The sequence below is a fragment of the Schistocerca nitens genome, chromosome 1, assembly GCF_023898315.1.
Source record: "Schistocerca nitens isolate TAMUIC-IGC-003100 chromosome 1, iqSchNite1.1, whole genome shotgun sequence".
In the NCBI taxonomy this organism is placed as follows: Eukaryota; Metazoa; Arthropoda; class Insecta; order Orthoptera; family Acrididae; genus Schistocerca; species Schistocerca nitens.
Window position 1 is genome coordinate 837,659,437 of NC_064614.1, and position 20,547 is coordinate 837,679,983.

Here is a 20,547-nt window from a genome sequence, read left to right on the forward strand (position 1 = left end):
GTTCCAACATTCGTATGGGCTCCAAACTGCTCTTCCCCGAGGTCGGCTTCTATCAGTTTTTCCATTTGTCTGTAAAGAATTCATGTTAGTATTTTGCAGCCATGGCTTATTAAACTGATAGTTCGGTAATTTTCACATCTGTCAATACCTGCTTTCGTTGGGATTGGAATTATTATATTCTTCTTGAGGTCTGAGGGTATTTCGCCTGTCTCATACATCTTGCTCACCAGATGGTAGAGTTTTGTTCCCAAGGCAGTCAGTAGTTCTAATGGAATGTTGTATACTCCAGGGGCCTTGTTTCGACTTAGGTCTTTCAGTGCTTAGAACTGGGTTTCCATCTGAGCTCTTGATATTCATACAAGTGGTTCTCTTTTCTCCAAAGGTCTCTTTAATTTTCCTGTAGGCAGTATCTATCTTGCCCCTAGTGAGATAGCCTCTACATCCTTACATTTGTCCCCTAGCCATTCCTGCTTAGCCATTTTGCACTTCCTGTTGATCCAATTTTTGAGACGTTTGTATTCCTTTTTGCCTGCTTCATTTACTGCATTTTTATATTTTCTCCTTTCATCAATTAAATTCAATATTTCTTCTGTTACCCAAGGATTTCTACTAGCCCTCGTCTTATTACCTACTTGATCCTCTGCTGCCTTCACTACTCCATCCCTCAGAGCTACCAATTCTTCTTCTACTGTATTTCTTTCCCCCATTCCTGTCAATTGTTCCCTTATGCTCTCCCTGAAACTCTGTACAACCTCTGGTTTGGTCAGTTTATCCAGATCCCATCTCCTTAAATTCCCACCTTTTTGTAGTTTCTTCAGTTTTAATCTACAATTAATAAAACCAATAGATTGTGGTCAGAGTCCACATCTGCCCCTGGAAATGTCTTACAATTTAAAACCTGGTTCCTGAATCTCTGTCTTACCATTATATAATCTATCTGATACCTTCTAGTATCTCCAGGATTCTTCCATGTATACAACCTTCTTTTATGATTCTTGAACCAAATGTTAATTATGATTAAGTTGTGCTCTGTGCAAAATTCTACCAGACGGCTTCCTCTTTCATTTTGATATAGTATATGTTAAAATACGCACGAAGTACTTTCAGACCAATACTTCACAAAATAGAAATTCCTATGTTGTTGTATGTTCTTCCCATTCTGGTCATCAAATTGCAGAGTGGTAATAATTAAACATTAGCTACTTGAGCCAATGTTGACTGAAAACTATTCATCATTAGGGTGACCAACTTTATAGGAACGATGTTTACACTGCGCGCGGCAGGATTTGCATTGTTTGTAGTTTGCTGTCATGACTTGCCATTTGGCACCGAAACTGGCATGGCGATGTAGGGTTGAAACACATGCATCAGTGCAAATTACAGTTGCAAACAGTCAACACTAATCGGGAAACGGTGAGAAGGGGGCTTTACTCTTAAAGCTGCTTTATCAAAACAACAGCAACAGTGCCACTGCGCTTTGTGAAAATGACACATTATGGAATACAGAGAGATCCTCTACCTGCACTGGGGTGGAAGAACATGATTCAGAAGTTTGAATTAACTGCAATTTCAGAATTGCTGCTGGGGAAGGCTGATGGTCAACTGCACAACAAACTGTTGAAGAAGTTCTTGTTGTCATGGCTGAGAATGCTGGACACAACGTGCAATCTTCAAGGAGTGCATGAGCTGTGTCATGACAAGCAAATATTCCAGAGTCCACCGTTCAAAAAGTCATGTAAACAATTGTGAAATGGTATCCATACAGACTTCATGTTAGACAGCAACTTTTGCCACATGACACTGAACAACAATTGTAGAGCCTGGAATGTAAACACATGGTATGCAATTAACAAATGCTACCCTATCATGTGGAAATTAAAATTTGTTTCTTTCAATGGTTTATTTGTTATTTCTCTTCCACATCTCCTTACAAACATCTCCATAAGTTTCAGTGATTAACGATCACTTGTTCTCTATGGGGGTCCTCTCAAGTAGTGAACATTCAATTATAACCAACAAGTACAAATGTGGAGTTTCAATGAAGTAATTACAACACAGAGGAACTGAACAGTATGCACACCTGAAAACGCAACATTTGTGGTGCATCCACACTGCAGCATGTAATAATGGTCCATCATTACAGCTCGATTCATTAAGGTCACTATCATTGTCAGCGACCACACAGCAGAGATGACAGTATGTGCGAAATTCAAAATCTATGCCATCTTTCAATTCTACTCACAGGTTAATTAAAACAATAAAAGGGTATGTTGGCCACTTTTAATTCCCATTCTGTTCTTGTTCTTTCTCTCTGTGGTTCAATCTGAAGGTATGAATATTGTGTTATGATAAGAAATGTCATAACTTTCAACTGAGCCTTTGTATATTATTTACAAAGATCTTTTCACTGAAAGAAATTCCTTATCAGTATTTTAACCAATTTTTCTCTTGAAGATAAGCCATTATCAATGCTAGGATTTATAACATGTAATGTATTCCTGTTCCTATCTGGAGCAGCTATGAATAGGGACGGCTTCTGCTCACATTTACGTTGGCAATAATTCAAGCCTGTAATTCGCAATCTCTTTCAAAAAGAGTAAGTTATGAAATAGATTTCAACAAAAATTATTTTCCTTCACACAAAGCCATCAGACAGGATAAGCGTGCATAACATCATTTATAAGATATTATAAATTTATAGATATTATAGATATATAAGATATTATAAGCATTACGGTATCAAAAAAACAGTGACCACTGCCTAGTGAAATCATTACAGAAAAGGCACAGGAACAGCCAGACAGAGTCAATGCTCCTGCACCCACACCCCCGGTTAATCGTGTCCACTGCTATACCGTAGGTGTCGGCAACAATTAAATTAAACTATGCAAGCTTTTAGCTGCACGTTAATTGTTTCAGTTTAGCTTGTACACAGTTGAACTTGTTTACGACATGTAGTGTGTTTCAGTTTAGCTTGTACACAGTTGAACTTGTTTACGACATGTAGTGTGTAACGTGTTGTGCACCATGCCATCCAAAACATGAAACAGTTTCGTGGATAGCTGACCATCCTGGTGGTGGTGGTGGTTAGTGTTTAACGTCCCGTCGACAACGAGGTCATTAGAGACGGAGCGCAAGCTCGGGTTAGGGAAGGATTGGGAAGGAAATCGGCCGTGCCCTTTCAAAGGAACCATCCCGGGATTTGCCTGAAACGATTTAGGGAAATCACGGAAAACCTAAATCAGGATGGCTGGAGACGGGATTGAACCGTCGTCCTCCCGAATGCGAGTACAGTGTGCTAACCACTGCGCCACCTCGCTCGGTGCTGACCATCCTGGAACACTTACATACGACGGAACTGTTTTACACTGCCGAGTTTGCAAGAAAAAAGTTTTGCGCAAAAAAAGAAGGTTCCAATAGACCAGCATGTCAAGACAAGTCTTCATATCACAGGAATGCAGAAGAGAGGACCGTGAACAACTTCTGACAACAGCAAGTTGCAGTAGCAAGGATGTGTCCAAAGGTAACCAAAAAATGTCGATTTAGCATGGATCTATGTGAAGCATTCATTGCAAGCAATATTACTCTTTACAAACTTACGAATCTATCCTCAAAGGCTTCCTGGCAAATATTGCTTAAATCGAAATATTCCAGGTGAATCAACATTGCGTAAAAATTACATACCAACAATTTACGTAAATGTTCTGGAAGAAATACACAACAAACTCAAGGGCAGTATTATCTGGCCATCAGTTGACGAAACTAGACACTTGTGGCCGTTACATTGCAAATTTAATTGTTGGTGCTTTAAAAGAAGAGCCTTCCTCTTCCTATTTAGTGGCCTGGCGTTGAATGAATCTATTCAATTAATGAATAAAATTATTCTAGTGAACTCCTCATTGTGGGAGGTATTCCCAAGAAAACTTAAAGAAAAGTTTGAAAACATTTTTAAAAATACCCTAAGCTTTGAACCCTTGTGCCAAATTGATAGTTTTATTAATGGGACAGGTGAACTTTTATTAGAAACAATAAGTGTCAACATAGTATCCAAATTCAAATACTGCCCAGTAACCTCAGTTGATGTAGGACAGTCCTTTTCTGCTTCTAAAAATGTTTTGAGTGATTGAAGACACAATCTTACTACTGAACATTTGGAACAGTGCTTTCTTGTTTATGTTTACAATAGCGGAAAAATGTAAAATAAACGGTAAATGATGCTTTTGTCCAAAAGTATTAATTAAAAGTAAACGCTGTTAAAAAAAATGCATGATTGTATGTTGTTTATTAAATAAAATATTACAGAGTTGCGCCCATCTGCGTGCGATATATCCCGAAGTTGGTCCTGTACATGTCATTTGTTTCACTGCAACTCACTCGCATCGCATTTGAGTGTTACAGACGACAATAGCAAAGAAGGAACAAGTCATGAAATACGGTATGTGTCCCCCTTTTGCATATTTTTTGAAAATAATCCCAAAAAGGGCCCCTTTCTAACATCTACCAGCAAGTATTCAGAAAATGATATCAGCGTTCTAAATGTATGGATTTTTCATGTGGCTGGCACTCTTCCTCACAACTGATATGCACAGGTTCGACTTTGAGATATAATGCACACAGTAACTAGCATGTTTTTTTTTTATTATTATTATTATTTGATCTTGCACATTTAAACTCTTTTCATGCATTTTTTAAACATTTTTCATGGATCTTTTAAGGTTTTTATGATGCATATAGTCCAGTCTCTAGTGATCACGTTATCCAGATCTTTGTCAGAAGCTGGTCCAAATGCATTTTGTTTTCATCACTTCTTTGAACCATCAAACTGCACTTCAATGACCAATAACGGAAGAAACTATGACAACACAGCAATCTTTTCAGAAAATATGACTATGTACATACCATTTCTGTTAATATATACTGTTCCAAGCAAGTGTTTAGATTTGGCAAAAAAAAGCTTCACTTATGACTCTTGTGTATTGCTGATCATAGCTGCCTCTTACAGTATTATTTCTTCATTGACATATGCTTCTGTAGTCATCAGACTTGTAAATGTATATTTCAAACATAAATTGTACACATGTAGAGTTTCACCAGATAAATAGCTTGATGGGTGGTAGAACACACATCTCCATATCTTTATTCGGTTTCAGCTGGTCGAACTGTGGTATACCCTCTGTAAATACTGGTCTACTTTAAGTAGTAAACAAAGTAAACATTGTACAAAATATGTGCATTCCAGTAAAAGCTAAAAGCAATTGAACTATATCAGATAATAAAATATTATAACCTAGTTAAACCATTTTCAATTATGACTCCATGCAGATAATGTATGTTACACTCACCTGGCGATCTTCTTTCATTTTTAGTGCAAGCTGCTGATTTTCTCTCTGTTCATGCTGACGAGTTACCATTTCTTCATAAAACGATTTAAAGGCTGGTTTATTATGTAAATGCAAAAATTTCTGCAATGATAAGAAAATTAAAACAGAAATGAAAAACAGACAAACAAGAATAATAATGTAAATAGTCTTCATGGGTTTGCTGCCGGACCATGTTGTGCTAATTACACAATATTTACTCAGAGAAACTGTCTGACATCTTCAAGTGGTTCAATCTTGCTGGTGGCTAGGTACGACTGACGGTATCCGCAATTACATAATCTGGAAATTACCTCTGCTGAAAGGGATTCTCCTAACTTGATTCCTCTTTCAACTGTGAAATAGTTGCAAGTCAAATAAAGTGTAATGTAAGTTGTAACATTGACATACATACTCCTCAGGTTTAACCTCAAGAGCCAGCAGAGCTGATTTTGTTTAAACTGAGTCAGTAAGTTTTCTCTAAATATGTGAATCCCAGACAAAGTGGCAATACATACTCATCACTCTACTCCAAAATTTCAGTCAGACTTGCAAATGGTCCAGTGCATTGTATCCAACTCCAGAGCCAACTTGTTCCTTTGCTGGACACTTATTTTAAGAAGAATGAAGAGTTTGAAGATCAAGTAAACAACATTTCTTCAATATGCACATGTCAGGTACTAATGAATTCATATGAGTGGTGAGTGCCTACAGGGTGACAATTATTGAACTATATGAAATTAAATAGTCAGAACTTCTGAACGGTTTACGTCAGGACGTTCAAACTGCATGGTTGGGTGTGGGGCATGATTGGAATTAGTATGTGCCTGCGCACACACCTTGTCGCTGTCGGCTATTTGCACGTGAAAATGTCACGGTAAAGCATGCCTGAGCGTATAGTGCTTGTGAAGGCCTACTGTACAAGCGACAAAAGCCCAACTGTGGCTCAAAGGAATTTTGTGACCATGTTCAAACCGAAGACAGACGGTCCAAGTGTGTTAACAATCAAGAACTTGATTTGCAAGTTTGAGAGGACGGGTAGTGTTTGTGATGACAATGTAGGCCATGTCAGTCATCCAAAGAGGGTAAAAACGCCTAAAAACATCATGAAGACATGCGCTATGTTTAAAACCAGCCCCAGGGAATCAGTCAGATGAAATCCACAAAGGTGGGAATCAACTGGGGGACACTGCAATAAGTAGTTGTGAAAACCTGCATCTCCACCCATACAAACTTCAAACCCACCAGCCATTAAGCCCCAGGGCCAAGGAAAAGCGGTTGTGTTTTGCCAACATTATTGTCCACAGAATTGATGAACAGGACTTTGATGTGAATTGGTTTGGTTTAGCGTCAAAGCCTACTTCCATTTGGATGGGTTCGTCAATAAGCAGAATATGCGCATTTGGGGACTGAGAACCTGCATTTTATAATCGAGATGTCTCTTCACCCTCAGTGGATGGCTGTGTGTTGTGCAATGTCCAGTCATGGAATGTTCAGTGTGATATTCCTTGATGGCAGAGTGACTACCGAATGGTACACGAAGGTTTTGGAAGATGATTTCATCGCCATTATCCAAAGTGACCTATTTCGACAAGATGTGGTTCTTGAAAGATGAAGCTCGAGCCCACCAAAGCAGGAGGGTATTTGATGTCCTGGAGGAGCACTTATATGGGAACCACATTCTGGCTCTGGGGTACTCAGAGGCCACTGCCATGGGCCTCAATTGGCCACATATTCTCCAGATCTGAACACATGCGACTCCTTTTCGTGGGGTCATATTAAGCACAAGGTGTACAGCAATAAACGCAAACCATTGCTGGGCTGAAAATAGCCATTCAGGAGATCGTCGACAGCATTGATGTTCCAACACTTCAGCAGGTCATGCAGAATTTCACTATTAGTCTTCGCCACATCATCACCAATGATGGCAGTCATTTCAAACATGTCATAACCTAAGTCCAAATATCTGTAGTGACGTTTACATATTGAGTAAAGTGTGTGCACACTGTAATCTGTAACTAATTTACTTTTTCCTTTCATATAGTTCATAATTGTCACACTGTGTCATGTAATAAAATAGGATGTACAGTGAAATTACTAGGGACAAGAATAAAATTAACACGGTTAATATCTGTAGTGACGTTTACATATTGAGTAAAGTGTGTGCACACTGTAATCTGTAACTAATTTACTTTTTCCTTTCATATAGTTCATAATTGTCACACTGTATCATGTAATAAAATAGGATGTACAGTGAAATTACTAGGGACAAGAATAAAATTAACACGGTTAAATTCTTCGAATCCAGTATATGTATGCAACAATTCATGGCTCATAGTTTCATAGTAATTTCTAAGTTGACTCAATTCTTAATGATGAACGTAGAAATTATTTGTGCATTAAATGCATGAAACACATTACTGAGTGACAGAAAAGTCTACAATAAAATAAATTTTGACATTTTGCTGAGTGATGAAAAAATTCATAGATGACTGATGCAAGACTCTTATGATTTCTGATGGTGCAACAGGAATGATGAAACAAGACAGTAAACAGGGAAATGATAAAATCAAACGATATATATTTGCGCGTAGCAGATGATGAGTGCATGGGTTGCTAGATCTTTTATGGCAGAGCTTTGTAATTATTTAAGACATCTCCAATTTAGACTTTCCACATGACAGGCATTAAATGCAGCCAAGTGTTGTGGCAGGGAAGAATCCAAGAGGAACATCAGAAAATGCTACAGTTATGCTGAATGTCTTAGGAACTGCAAGTCATCACTGAATTTAATGTCTGAATTTTATGAGCCTGCAAGCATTTTTCCTGTAGTATATACATATGTAATCAAACAGATGCACATACCTTATAACTACTGTATAAAGATGCCTAAAATAGTTATTCCTTAACCTTCAAAATTTTAAGATACACTGTACAGAAAAAACACAAAAATACATTACTAACCCCCCACCCCCAATCCGAGAGCGATTTTTCAATTTTTCTCTGTAGAGAATTGCGTACCAATTTTATTCAAAATTAGAATAGTTATAAGAATTGTATTCAAAGAATATAACACAAAAACCAAGAACTGAATTTAGAAGCGCTTTTTAACTGACCTTTTATGTACATAATGTGGGAAATGCAAAAATTGCATTTAAAATTATAAACACGGGAGAAACCTCTTTATAATTTTTCTGAGTGTGGTGTACCTCGAAGCAGATGTCCATAGACTACCGCGTGCTAAAGGTTACAAATTTGCTGACATGAGAAGATATGTGGATGAAACTTGAGAATATGTAAAACGTGACACTCAATGTACCAGAGCATCAGAGAAAGATTCGTTGGGAAAGCAGCAACGTCTGGCATACAAACAGCCTAGCAATTATATCAGACATGATAACAGCATGCCACGCAGAATCATACAGAAAGAGCACGCATGTCACTCACACCTGGAGGGTTAATGCATTACACATTCAAATTACAACTGCAATATGTTATTATTTGAAAAACATATGTCTTAGATGTTCTCTTAATGTTAAAAATTTCTTCTTTGAAAATGAGATTTCAAACTGCCACAGAAAAAAAAGCTTTGTGTTACACAGGACAGAGAATAGGAGATTTATAAAACAACATATATTAATATGTAAGGTATCTAAATGCAACCTGGACATGTTGTGCCAACTCGAACACCATCACTTCTCCTTTTAATTTCTGGGCTAAATTTTCCAGTTCTGTCTTCAACTGAAGGAGCACTGCAGCAGATAAGCCCTTACTTCTTTCCAAAATAAGTGTAGGAACACTGGAAACATAAAAAAATAGATACATTTGCAGCAGTGTATACTAGCTAACAATGTTCATTAGAGATAAACTAAACACTTGGAAAGAAAGCTCAGTTTCGCAAACTGAAAGTTCAGAAACAGTGGCCTGAAGCATTAAGAAGAAAAAGGCTGATCAATGATGTCAAACAGGCACACACTACATAATATTACTAGTATTGAAAATGTTTTCTGTTCCTTATTGTTCAGTACACTAATGTACAATTTGCTTGTGACTCCTGCAAAGAAATGCAACATAGTACAGTAAAATAGTCTAAGAGCTTCATAAGCTTACAAGACCCCAAGTTTCATTTCCAGACATAACAAGCAAATAGCAGAACTTGGATAACAAAATAATAACGGCACAGCATTTTCCTTGTGTGTTATTTGATTAATGCTAATAGCTATTACGGACCTGTCAACAAAACAAAAGTTCTTAATGAGATGTTTATTTTTACACATTCTGAAAGCTTTCTCTGAAGGAGTCTTCTGTTTTCTGTTCAAATTATAATGGACAAAGGTGAAATATTATGCAAAAAGGCTACAATCCAAGACAGTATCTCTTTTATAAGCAGAACTAAAAAAACAATGGTTATCGATGAGTAGAAGTTTAATCCTGTAAAAATTATGGTACTCTATTCTGTTTTGAACACTCTTGTCTGAAAATACTAAAGATTTTTTTTGGAATGCCACTGTCCCTTACCAGACATGGTCCGGTAGGAGATGGTTTGTCAGTCTTTCTCCGACCTTTCAACTGACTTACATAGCCAGTTACAGGAGGACCTACAGTAGATTCCGGACCACAGTGCACCTCGGCATTTTTCGCAACAACAAACACTGCCAAAAGAAGTGATAAGTGACCCACAAAAATCCTAGGATTGACCATGGATTGAACCAGAGACATTTGGATTTATGGATTTATAATCTGGCACTTTACTACTGAGCCATATTACACTCACACATCTGAAAAAAAACACCTGTTTTTTAAATGTGGTTTGATATTTTAAAGTTTTTAACACGTTTAAAGGCATTAATAACAAGACCATGCCCGACCAAAAATCCCTACTGGTACCTGTTAGTTTGCTGGTTTTCGTTGTGTTTATGTTTTTGCACTGTTGGTGACACCATCAATTACTCATCCATTTCTCAAGGAGTACCTCTCTGCCATATCGATGGTATCATTGGTCTGTCTGTGTGGACTGTGACAGCTAGTAACCTTTTTGCTCATTCACTCTCTCTCTCCTCTCTTTAACTTCTTGAACTCAGGTATATAATGAAAATACACACACTGTTCTTCTTTATTACGTATCCCCAATGATCAGTTTACTTCACATCAACAATTACTCTTGCTGATAGCTCTAATTTGTTTCTAAGTGTCACAGAACATAAGAAAATCTCTTATTTTTATTTTAAAGGAAAAACAAGAGACCACATAGCTTCTTCCAATATGGCAGCAGGAGGAAGAAATGGCAGGCCAATGATAACAAGCTTAACAACCATCTGTATATCCACCATTCACTAATTAAGAGAACACAATAGATATGTCACAATATTTAACAAACAGAAACCTAATATGCTTTAAGTGATTGTTTATAATTTAAAAAAGGAAAATCCAGAATGGATAATGACAATATTATGAAAAGGATAAATTGCTACTCACCATATAGTGAAGATGTTGAATCACAGAGAGGCACAATGAAAAGACCACTGAAAAAGTAAGATTTCGACCAGAAGGCCTCCATCTGAATTACACAACATACACAAACAAATTCACACAAACACAGCTCACACACACCAAAACTGTCTCTGGCTGCTGAGGCCAGATTGCGAGCAACTGCACTTGATGGCAGAAGCCAACTGAGTAGTGGGGTAAGGAGGAGGTTGGGGTAGGGAGAGGGAGGGATAATGGGGTACGGGGAGGGTACAGAAAGTGCTGCTTGTGAGAGCATATAGGGATGAGAGGGAGAGATGGTAGGGCTGCTAGGTGCAGTCGGGAGACAAGATGGAAGGCAGATGGGGAGGGGTGGGCGGGGTAGCAAAAAAGAAGGGAAGTAAAAAGATTGCAGGTCCGCTGGTGGAATAGAAGGCTGTGTAGTGCTGGAGTGGGGGCAAGGAAGGGGATAGGTAGGTGAAGGACAATGACTACCAAGGTTGAGGCCAGAAAGGTAGGAAGGATCCAGGTGACATGCTGTGAAGCAGTCATTGAAGTGAAGAATGTGAAGTGAAGAATGTTGTATTAGGCAGTGTGTTCAGCAACTGTGTGGTCCAGCTGTTTATTGGTGGCCATTCATGCTGACAGCAAGCTTCTTGGTAATCAGGCCCACGTAGAATGCAGCACAGTGGTTGCAGCTTAGCATGTAGATCACGTGACTGGTTTCACAGGTAGCCCTGCCTATGATGGGATAGGTGATGTTTATGACTGGACTGGAGTAAATGGTGATAGGAGAATGTTCAGGACAAGTCTTGCATCTAGGTCTGTTACAGGGATATAAGCCATGAGCCAAGGGGTTGGAAGCAGGGTTTGTGTAGGGATGCATGAAGGTATAGTGTAGGTTCGTTGGGAAGGTTAGGACACTTCTCATTTCAAGGCATGACAAGAGGTAGTTGAAACCTGGTGAAGAATGTGACTCAGCTGCTCCAGTCCTGTACGAAACTGACAAGTAACACTACCCAAGTCCCACTCACCGATTCCAACACACTTCTAACACATTGGAGTCTAGGTCAGAATATGAGAGAGATTTCTTTTTTTATACATGGCCATACAATCACTGAAGAGGTCAAAACCCACCTGAGGAAAATGCAGTTGTTATCTTTCTGAGCATATATTGTTGAAACAGTTCAAGATATAACAAAAATGTTGAAACGTAATTTCCATGATGCAATCACATCTTTAAACATTTTAATATATTTCAAAATCCTCTTCCCACCTCACAATTTTTGAAATTTTATGTTTAGTAAATCTAATAATTCATTTAACAACAAATTGAACGATATATGATAAAGTTACATCCCCAAGTCACAATACTCAGATATATATACCCCTATATACCACTATATGCGCGTTCTGTCCACAGTTTGATTCTTATCAAACATGGTGATAGTCTTGTTTGCAATTTAACACTGCAATCCTAAAATATGGGCTCCTGAAGGTTTTAATTGAACAATAACATCTTGCGCGCTGTCAATTCTGGGAATTATCAATGTGGAGGTGGCAAGGTGCCATTCCAATTTTGTTTTTTTCATAGTTTTTGTTTTATTTGCTTGTTGTTTCTTTTGTTTCATTTCTTTGGCTGTTTGGTTTTGGATATTATGATTGACATTTACTTTGTTATTTTATAGTATTTCGTTTGGTTGCATTATCTTTGATAGTCAGTGCAACAATGAGGGGACGTTGTATTATCCATTGCAAAGAAATGCTGCACACACATACACAATGTGTACCACACACATCTGATTATTGCAATATTATTGCACAGTTTACAACATGTATCACTATCATACAATGTAAACTTTCACGGCCGGTATTGTCCTCACTTAAAACTTCCGGGCTGATAGGCCGTGGTCGAAGTATAAAACTGTCTCCTGACGTTTCGTCTCCGACTGCAGGAGACATCCTCGGATACAGTTCGCCGCTTTACCTCCGAGGATGTCTCCCGCAGTCGGAGACGAAACGTCAGGAGAGTTTTATACTTTGACCACGGCCTATCAGCCCGGAAGTTTTAAGTGAGGATGTATCACTATGTTTAAAGCAATAATTAAGAGGAGGTTAACATTTATAAGGCTTTTTTGTGACGTATCCACTCTTGGACCACAAATACCTGTTCACAAATTGAGGGGATAAAAACTGATTATGGATCAAAGATTGAATTCTGAGGATATTATTCCTCAGGTGCAAATTTACATCATAGCCATACAGTAGGATTACATCAGAGAACTGTTTTAGAAAATTCTTCCATGGTCTGACTGTGTTAACATCAAGTGGCTGGATTATGCTGGTTGTTTCAACAGAAACATCATACAGTGTATATCTCTGTTTCCTTATTCCATATATTTGCGAAAGATTGTCAGAACAGGGTATTTACAGGAAAGAGCAATCTAGTCTATAAATTATTACAAAACCTGCAGTAACTATGAGCATTTAGGAGGCATTAATATGGACTTATTCAGGCCATGTGTATATTGAGACCTATATTGCGACTGTACTATGGGGGGAGGGTGGTGACAAGAGCCCGATGCCCTCAGTCTAGACGTTCGTAAGCAAGTCCATGGCTGCCTCAGGTTCACACAAATACACGTCATGTGGCAGGGTGGGTATGGACACCAAATTGCTCAACAGAAACATGATGAAGAGCAAGTGCTGGATGGCTGAACAGTAGGATAGGTATGCAATAATGTATGCATGAACTTCAACTGCATGCGTACAGGTGCTGATACTGTCATTTGGTGATCATCGTTTCTATAAACAGGTAGCCGGAATTTGTGGACTGAGTGTTGGATTCAAATTGAATAGCATATAGAGAATGTAACAGACTGAGTGTATATACGTGATTCCGAATACAGCATGATGTATCCAAAGAATGTATTACACCTATTACACAAAAGCTTCGATCGTCCGCAGTACGATGTTGACTCTATCATTACCAACAAGGAAATATCATTCGCATTACATTTAGTGAATCTGATTAAGGAGTCCATCGACAATGATGTATTTGTAGACAGATAAAGTACTTTGACCTATGATGACAACACCGTATTTCCTGAGGCTCACTGTGAAAGAGGTGTTTGAAGAGGATTATGAGGATGTTGTGGAAGACAGAACGAAGAGTAAAATGGTGACTGATTTGGAATATAAAAAAAGAGACAGTTATGTTTTGGCTTGGAAATAAAGAGTTTAAAAAGTCCAACATAATTTCCGAAAGGTTAAGGATACAAAATCACTATATAGACAGGAAAAACAAGTCACTGAAGATGACACACGAAGCGACAAATTATTACAGATTTCCAAATACTTATTGCAACAATTACAGAAAGAATGCAATAAATCACTACCTATTCATATCTTGGATCTGAAACAATGGGCTTTGAGGGAGAGATGTGAAATTAATCTGTCATGCCACCTATTCATGGCATCTGTGAAATGGGTTCACCATTTTAAAGTAAGGCATTGAATTATTTCCAAAAAGATTAATATATTTGTTACTCAAAAACCAATACAGAATAATCAGTAGAACACACTAATGCATTTGTGGCAAACATAACATCAAATACTGCATCATTAGGAGAGGACAATGTTTACAATTTGGACCAATCTGTGTTTAAACAGGGGACACATGCAGGAAAACTAAAAATTGAATGTTTCGCTCAATCATTGAATTCGTTAAGCTACACAATTCAACCAATCCTATCTGCAATTGGTGTTTTACAATCCCCTTTGCTCTTAGTCCTGCAGGAAACAGGTGGCCAGTTTGGATCCATTGTTCTACTAACTAGGTACAAAAGTGATAATATTGGTGCATTTGCTTCAACACCTGATAAATTAAATGGTTCGTGGATGTTTACTTACCTAGTGTTGGTGAATGATCTGTGTTTGGGTTCCTGAATAGAACAAATGGAAAAGAAATTTAACAACATAGATGAAGGTAGTAAGGTTGTAAAAATTATGATGATTCCTGCAGGAACTGGCACAATCCAGCCACTTTATGTTTACATATTCAGACCGTGAAAGAATTTCCTATAACAGTTCTCTGATGTAAATATGCACCTGAGGAATAATATCATGAAAATTCAATCTTTGATTCATAATCAGTTTTCATCACTTCGATTTGTGAACATGTTTAGGTATGCGTGGTTCAAGAGCAGATACATCTTAGAAAAATCTGATAACTGTGAACCACCTGTTAATTTTTGTTTTAAAAATTGTGATAAATGCTGTAAATTGTGCAATAATCAGATTGTGTGGTGCACTTTGTGTATATGTATGCAGCACATCTTTGCAATGGATAATACAATGTACCCTCATTATTGCACTGACTATCAAAGATAATGCAACACTGTAAAATAACAAAGTAGATGTGAAATGTAATATTCAAAATCAAACAAACAACGAAACAAATAAAGCAAAGTCCACAAGGGGAGGGAGAACAACAAAACAACGGGAATAGCCTCTCGCCACCTCCACACTGATTATTCCTGGACTCGACAGAGAGTGAGACCTTATTGTTTCAATCAAATCTTTCAGGAGCCATTATGGTTGCACTATGAAATTGCAAACATCACTATCACCACGTATGACAAACATCATGCTGCGGACGGGGCGCACATAAAGTGGTACTTCAACTTATATCCGACTACTGTGACTTCAGGATGTAATCATATCATATATGGTTCAATTTGTTGTTAAATGTACTATTAAATTTACAACACATAAAATTTCAAAAATTGTGAAGTGAGAGGAGGATTTTGAAATATATCAAAGTGTTTAAAGATGTGATTGCACAGTTTCAACATTTTTGTTATATCTCGAGCTGTTTCAACGATATATGCTCAGAAAGATAACAACTGTGTTTTCTTTGGGATGGTTTTCACTAGCTCAATGGCCATATGAGTACCTATAAAAAATACATGTATCATATTTGATCTAGATTACAACACATTCGAAGTGTATTGGAATCGTGAGTGGCATTTGAGTAGTGTTACTTGTGAGTCACAAGGGGAATACTCCTCTCTGACCAGACGGTGGGATATTGGGAGGTGGTAGGTGACTGGAGAGATAAGGCAGGGAAGATCTGTTTCTGTATAAGGTTGGGAGGGTAATTAACGTCTGTGATGGTACATTTCGAGAGAGACTGTTTGTCACTACATATGCAACACCAAAGGGTATCTGGGCTGTATGGAAAGGACTACTTGGTATGGAAAGGGTGCCAGCTGTTGATGTGGAGGTATTACTGGTGGTTGGTGTGTCTGATATGGAAGGAGGTACTGATGTAGCATCTTTGAGATTGAGGTCAACATTGAGGAAAGTGGTTTGTTGGGTTGAGGAGGATCAGGTAAAGCAAACAGGGGAGAAGGTGTTGAGGTTCTGGAGAAATATGGATAGGATGTCCTCACCCTCAATCCATAGAATGAAGATGTCATCAATAAATGTGAACCAAGTGAGGGGTTGGGGATTCTGGGTAGTTAGGAAGGATTCCTCCAAAAGGCCCATGTGCAGGTTGGTATAGGTAGGTTCCACGTAGAGGTGCCAATGCCACATTCCAGATTTGTTTGTAGGTGATGCCTTCAGAGGAGGAGTGATTGTGGTTGAGCATGTAGTGGGTCAAGGTGATGAGGGAGAAGGTAGTAGGTTTGGGATCCATCAGATGTTGGGAAAGGTACTGTTCAGTAGCAGCTAGGCAATGGCCATTAGGGATGTTAGTGTCAAGGGAGGTAGCATCAACAGTGATGAGCATGGCACCAAGTGGTAAACGAACAGCAATCATGAAGAGTTGGTAGAGGAACTGGTTGGTATCTTTTCTATAGGAGGGTAGGTTGTGAGTATAGGCTGAAGGTGTTGGTCTATGAGAGCAGAGATTCTCTCAGTGGGGATAGAGTAACAGGCCTCAATGGGGCATCCTGGGTGGTTGGATTTATGAACTTTAGGAAGCATGTAGAAGGTAGGTGTGTGGGGAGTGGTAGGAATGAGAAGAGAGATACGAGGTTCTGGGATGGGGTTTAGGATTTGAGGAGAGACTGGAGATCCTGCTGGATTTCTAGAATGGTGTCACTGTGGCAGTGTTTGTAGGTGGTGAATCTGACAACTGGCGGAGTCCTTCTGCCAGGTAATCCTTGCAGTTCAAACAACATTGGCAACACTGGTCGAGCCTTTGTCATCTAGTAAGATTATTAAATCGGGATCAGATTTTAGGTGGTGGACTGCAGTTCTTTCTGTGGATGTAAAGTTAGCTTGCATGCTGAGGGATTTGGTGAATGATAGTGAGGCAAGATTCAAGCTCTGGAAAGTTAAAAGGGGGTGATTTGGGGCTGTGGGGGTGGATCACCACTGGATGGAGAGAGCTGAATCGGGCAGGGTTCAACATTGGTCTTTGGTTGAATCTGATTGGTAGGGTTGCTGGTTAAAAAGTGTTTCCGCTGCATGGAGTGGAAGAAGGAGAGAAGACCTTTAAGTCCAGCATGATTGAATATGGGAGTGGGGAAAAGGTGAGGCCTTTAGAAAGGCTAATGGAGGAAAGGTTCATGACTGTGTTTTGGTTCTGTCTAGGTTCTGGATTCTGTATGGCAGTGGAAGGGAGTTTTTGAAGATGGGGCACACGTAGTAGGTCTGCGAAGGATGTGCATGAGGTTTGGAGGTGGTTGTACAGGTGGCGGGTAGTTGTAATCCAAGGCAGTAGTAGGAAGTGAACAGGTTGGAGAGTTTTTTTGAAGTGGCTTTTTGCAAGCTGCTCTAGTTCCTCAGGGTCAAGAGTTTCAGTATGTGAGATGTGATCCAGAAATTAGAGATTGCACATTAGGAGAATTTTACAGTTGGAGAGGAGGTACTTCCAGTAAATTTGGGCCTGACCCTAAAACCATGCAAGAGTAAGTTGGTGAAGATTAAGGACTGGTGGAATCTGAACAGATGGGGGTCCATTGTGGAAGCAGGGGTTGCAACCAGAGGTGGGTACATTGATGGTGAGGCCATTTGGGGTGATCTCATGAGTGCAGCAATGGGACTGGGTTCTGGCTAGGGATAACAGAATTTTCCTCCCATCACCCATCTCCCGAAGTCCCACCATCCAGCCACAGAGGAGCATTCCCCCTGTGACTCTGTACCACCCATGGCTAGAGCAACTGAATCACATTCTCTGCCAGGGTTTTGACTACCTCTTGTCATGCCCTGAAATGAGGGATGTCATAACTATTATTCTTCCCACACTTACCACGATGTTATTCTGCCACCCACCGAACCTACATAACATCCTCATCCATTCCTATACGACCCTTGCTCCCGGCTCCTTCCCCTGTGGCTCATATCCCTGTAATAGACCCAGATGTAAGATCTGTCCCATACATCCTCTCACCACTACCTACTCCTAGTCCAGTCAAAAGCATCACCTATATCATTGAAGGCAGGGCTACCTCCGGAACCAGTCATGTGATCCACAACTAAGCTGCAACCACTGTGCTGCTTTATATATGGGCATGACAACCAAGAAGCTTGTCTGTCTGCACGAATGGCCACCGACAAACTGTGGTCCAGAAAAAGCTGGACCACTTGATTGCTGAGTGGCTCACAATGTTCTCCACAGCCTGTGCCATCTGGATCCTTCCTACCAACACCAACTTTTCTACACTGCACAGGTGGGAACTCTCGCTACAATATATCCTATGTTCCCATAACCCTCCTGGCATCAACCTTCATTTGTCATTGTTCCTTACCCACCTATCTCCTTCACTGTTCCCATTCAACTGCATCTAGCTACCCTACTCTCTCTCTCTCTCTCTCTCTCTCTCTCTCTCTCTCCACCTTGTCTCTGTATGCTCTCACAAGCAGCACTTTACTGTACCCCACCCACACCCTGCTATCCCTCCCCCTCCCCAACCCAGCCTCTTCCAAACACCACACATGACCACTGTATCTGGGTGTCAAGGCCAGACTTTGAGCAACTACGCATCCTGCATTCCATCCTGGATTTTCCTTCGTTTAACCCACTAATGCCCACAGTATGTTACATCATACACTAGTGGAAATTGAAATAAGAACACCGTGAATTCATTGTCCCAGGAAGGGGAAACTTTATTGACACATTCCTGGGGTCAGATACATCACATGATCACACTGACAGAACCACAGGCACATAGACACAGGCAACAGAGCATGCACAATGTCGGCACTAGTACAGTGTATATCCACCTTTCGCAGCAATGCAGGCTGCTATTCTCCAATGGAAACGATCGTAGAGATGCTGGATGTAGTCCTGTGGAACGGCTTGCCATGCCATTTCCACCTGGCACCTCAGTTGGACCAGCGTTCGTGCTGGACGTGCAGACCGCGTGAGACGACGCTTCATCCAGTCCCAAACATGCTCAATTGCTCAATGGGGGACAGATCCGGAGATCTTGCTGGCCAGGGTAGTTGACTTACACCTTCTAGAGCACGTTGGGTGGCACGGGATACATGCAGACGTGCATTGTCCTGTTGGAACAGCAAGTTCCCTTGCCGGTCTAGGAATGGTAGAACGATGGGTTCGATGACGGTTTGGATGTACCGTGCACTATTCAGTGTCCCCTCGACGATCACCAGTGGTGTACGGCCAGTGTAGGAGATCGCTCCCCACACCATGATGCCGGGTGTTGGCCCTGTGTGCCTCAGTCGTATGCAGTCCTGATTGTGGCGCTCACCTGCACGGCGCCAAACACGCATACGACCATCATTGGCACCAAGGCAGAAGCAACTCTCATCGCTGAAGACGACACGTCTCCATTCGTCCCTCCATTCACGCCTGTCGCGACACTACTGGAGGCAGGCTGCACGATGTTGGGGCGTGAGCGGAAGACGGCCTAACGGTGTGCGGGACCGTAGCCCAGCTTCATGGAGACGGTTGCGAATGGTCCTCGCCGATACCCCAGGAGCAACAGTGTCCCTAATTTGCTGGGAAGTGGCGGTGCGGTCCCCTACGGCACTGCGTAGGATCCTACGGTCTTGGCGTGCATCCGTGCGTCGCTGCGGTCCGGTCCCAGGTCGACGGGCACGTGCACCTTCCGCCGACCACTGGCGACAACATCGATGTACTGTGGAGACCTCACGCCCCACGTGTTGAGCAATTCGGCGGTACGTCCACCCGGCCTCCCGCATGTCCACTATACGCCCTCGCTCAAAGTCCGTCAACTGCACATACGGTTCACGTCCACGCTGTCGCGGCATGCTACCAGTGTTAAAGACTGCAATGGAGCTCCGTATGCCACGGCAAACTGGCTGACACTGACGGCGGCGGTGCACAAATGCTGCGCAGCTAGCACCATTCGATGGCCAACACCACGGTTCCTGGTGTGTCCGCTGTGCCGTGCGTGTGATCATTGCTTGTACAGCCCTCTCGCAGTGTCCGGAGCAAGTATGGTGGGTCTGACACACCGGTGTCAATGTGTTCTTTTTTCCATTTCCAGGAGTGTATATTGCACATGTGTTTCTATTCTGTATAGTTACCACCAGATGGAATGGTGTAGGTTGCTTACAATTATTTGCGTGTACAGTAAGTGGATGCCGCTCAACGGCTATGGCAGTTTTCAGTGACAAAATATACCATTAATGCACAATCAGCCATTTCCTCTTAGTGCTAGTCTGAACTGGCAAGATAGTGGGTGACAGGTAAGAATTTCATCCTACACTGAACTGCTTGTAT

General features: G+C 40.6%; 1 protein-coding gene across 1 annotated transcript in view; it reads right to left on the minus strand.

The window, feature by feature from the left end:
• Nucleotides 1-20,547, minus strand: part of LOC126263157 (eIF-2-alpha kinase GCN2) — a 322,298-nt gene that overhangs the window by 246,778 nt on the left and 54,973 nt on the right. Inside the window, exons 3-4 of the mRNA XM_049960195.1 lie at nt 9,021-9,156; nt 5,343-5,462 (exon numbers count right to left, since the gene is read on the minus strand). Coding sequence (XP_049816152.1) covers nt 5,343-5,462; nt 9,021-9,156 — 256 coding nt within the window. The remainder of the gene's footprint in view (nt 1-5,342; nt 5,463-9,020; nt 9,157-20,547) is intronic.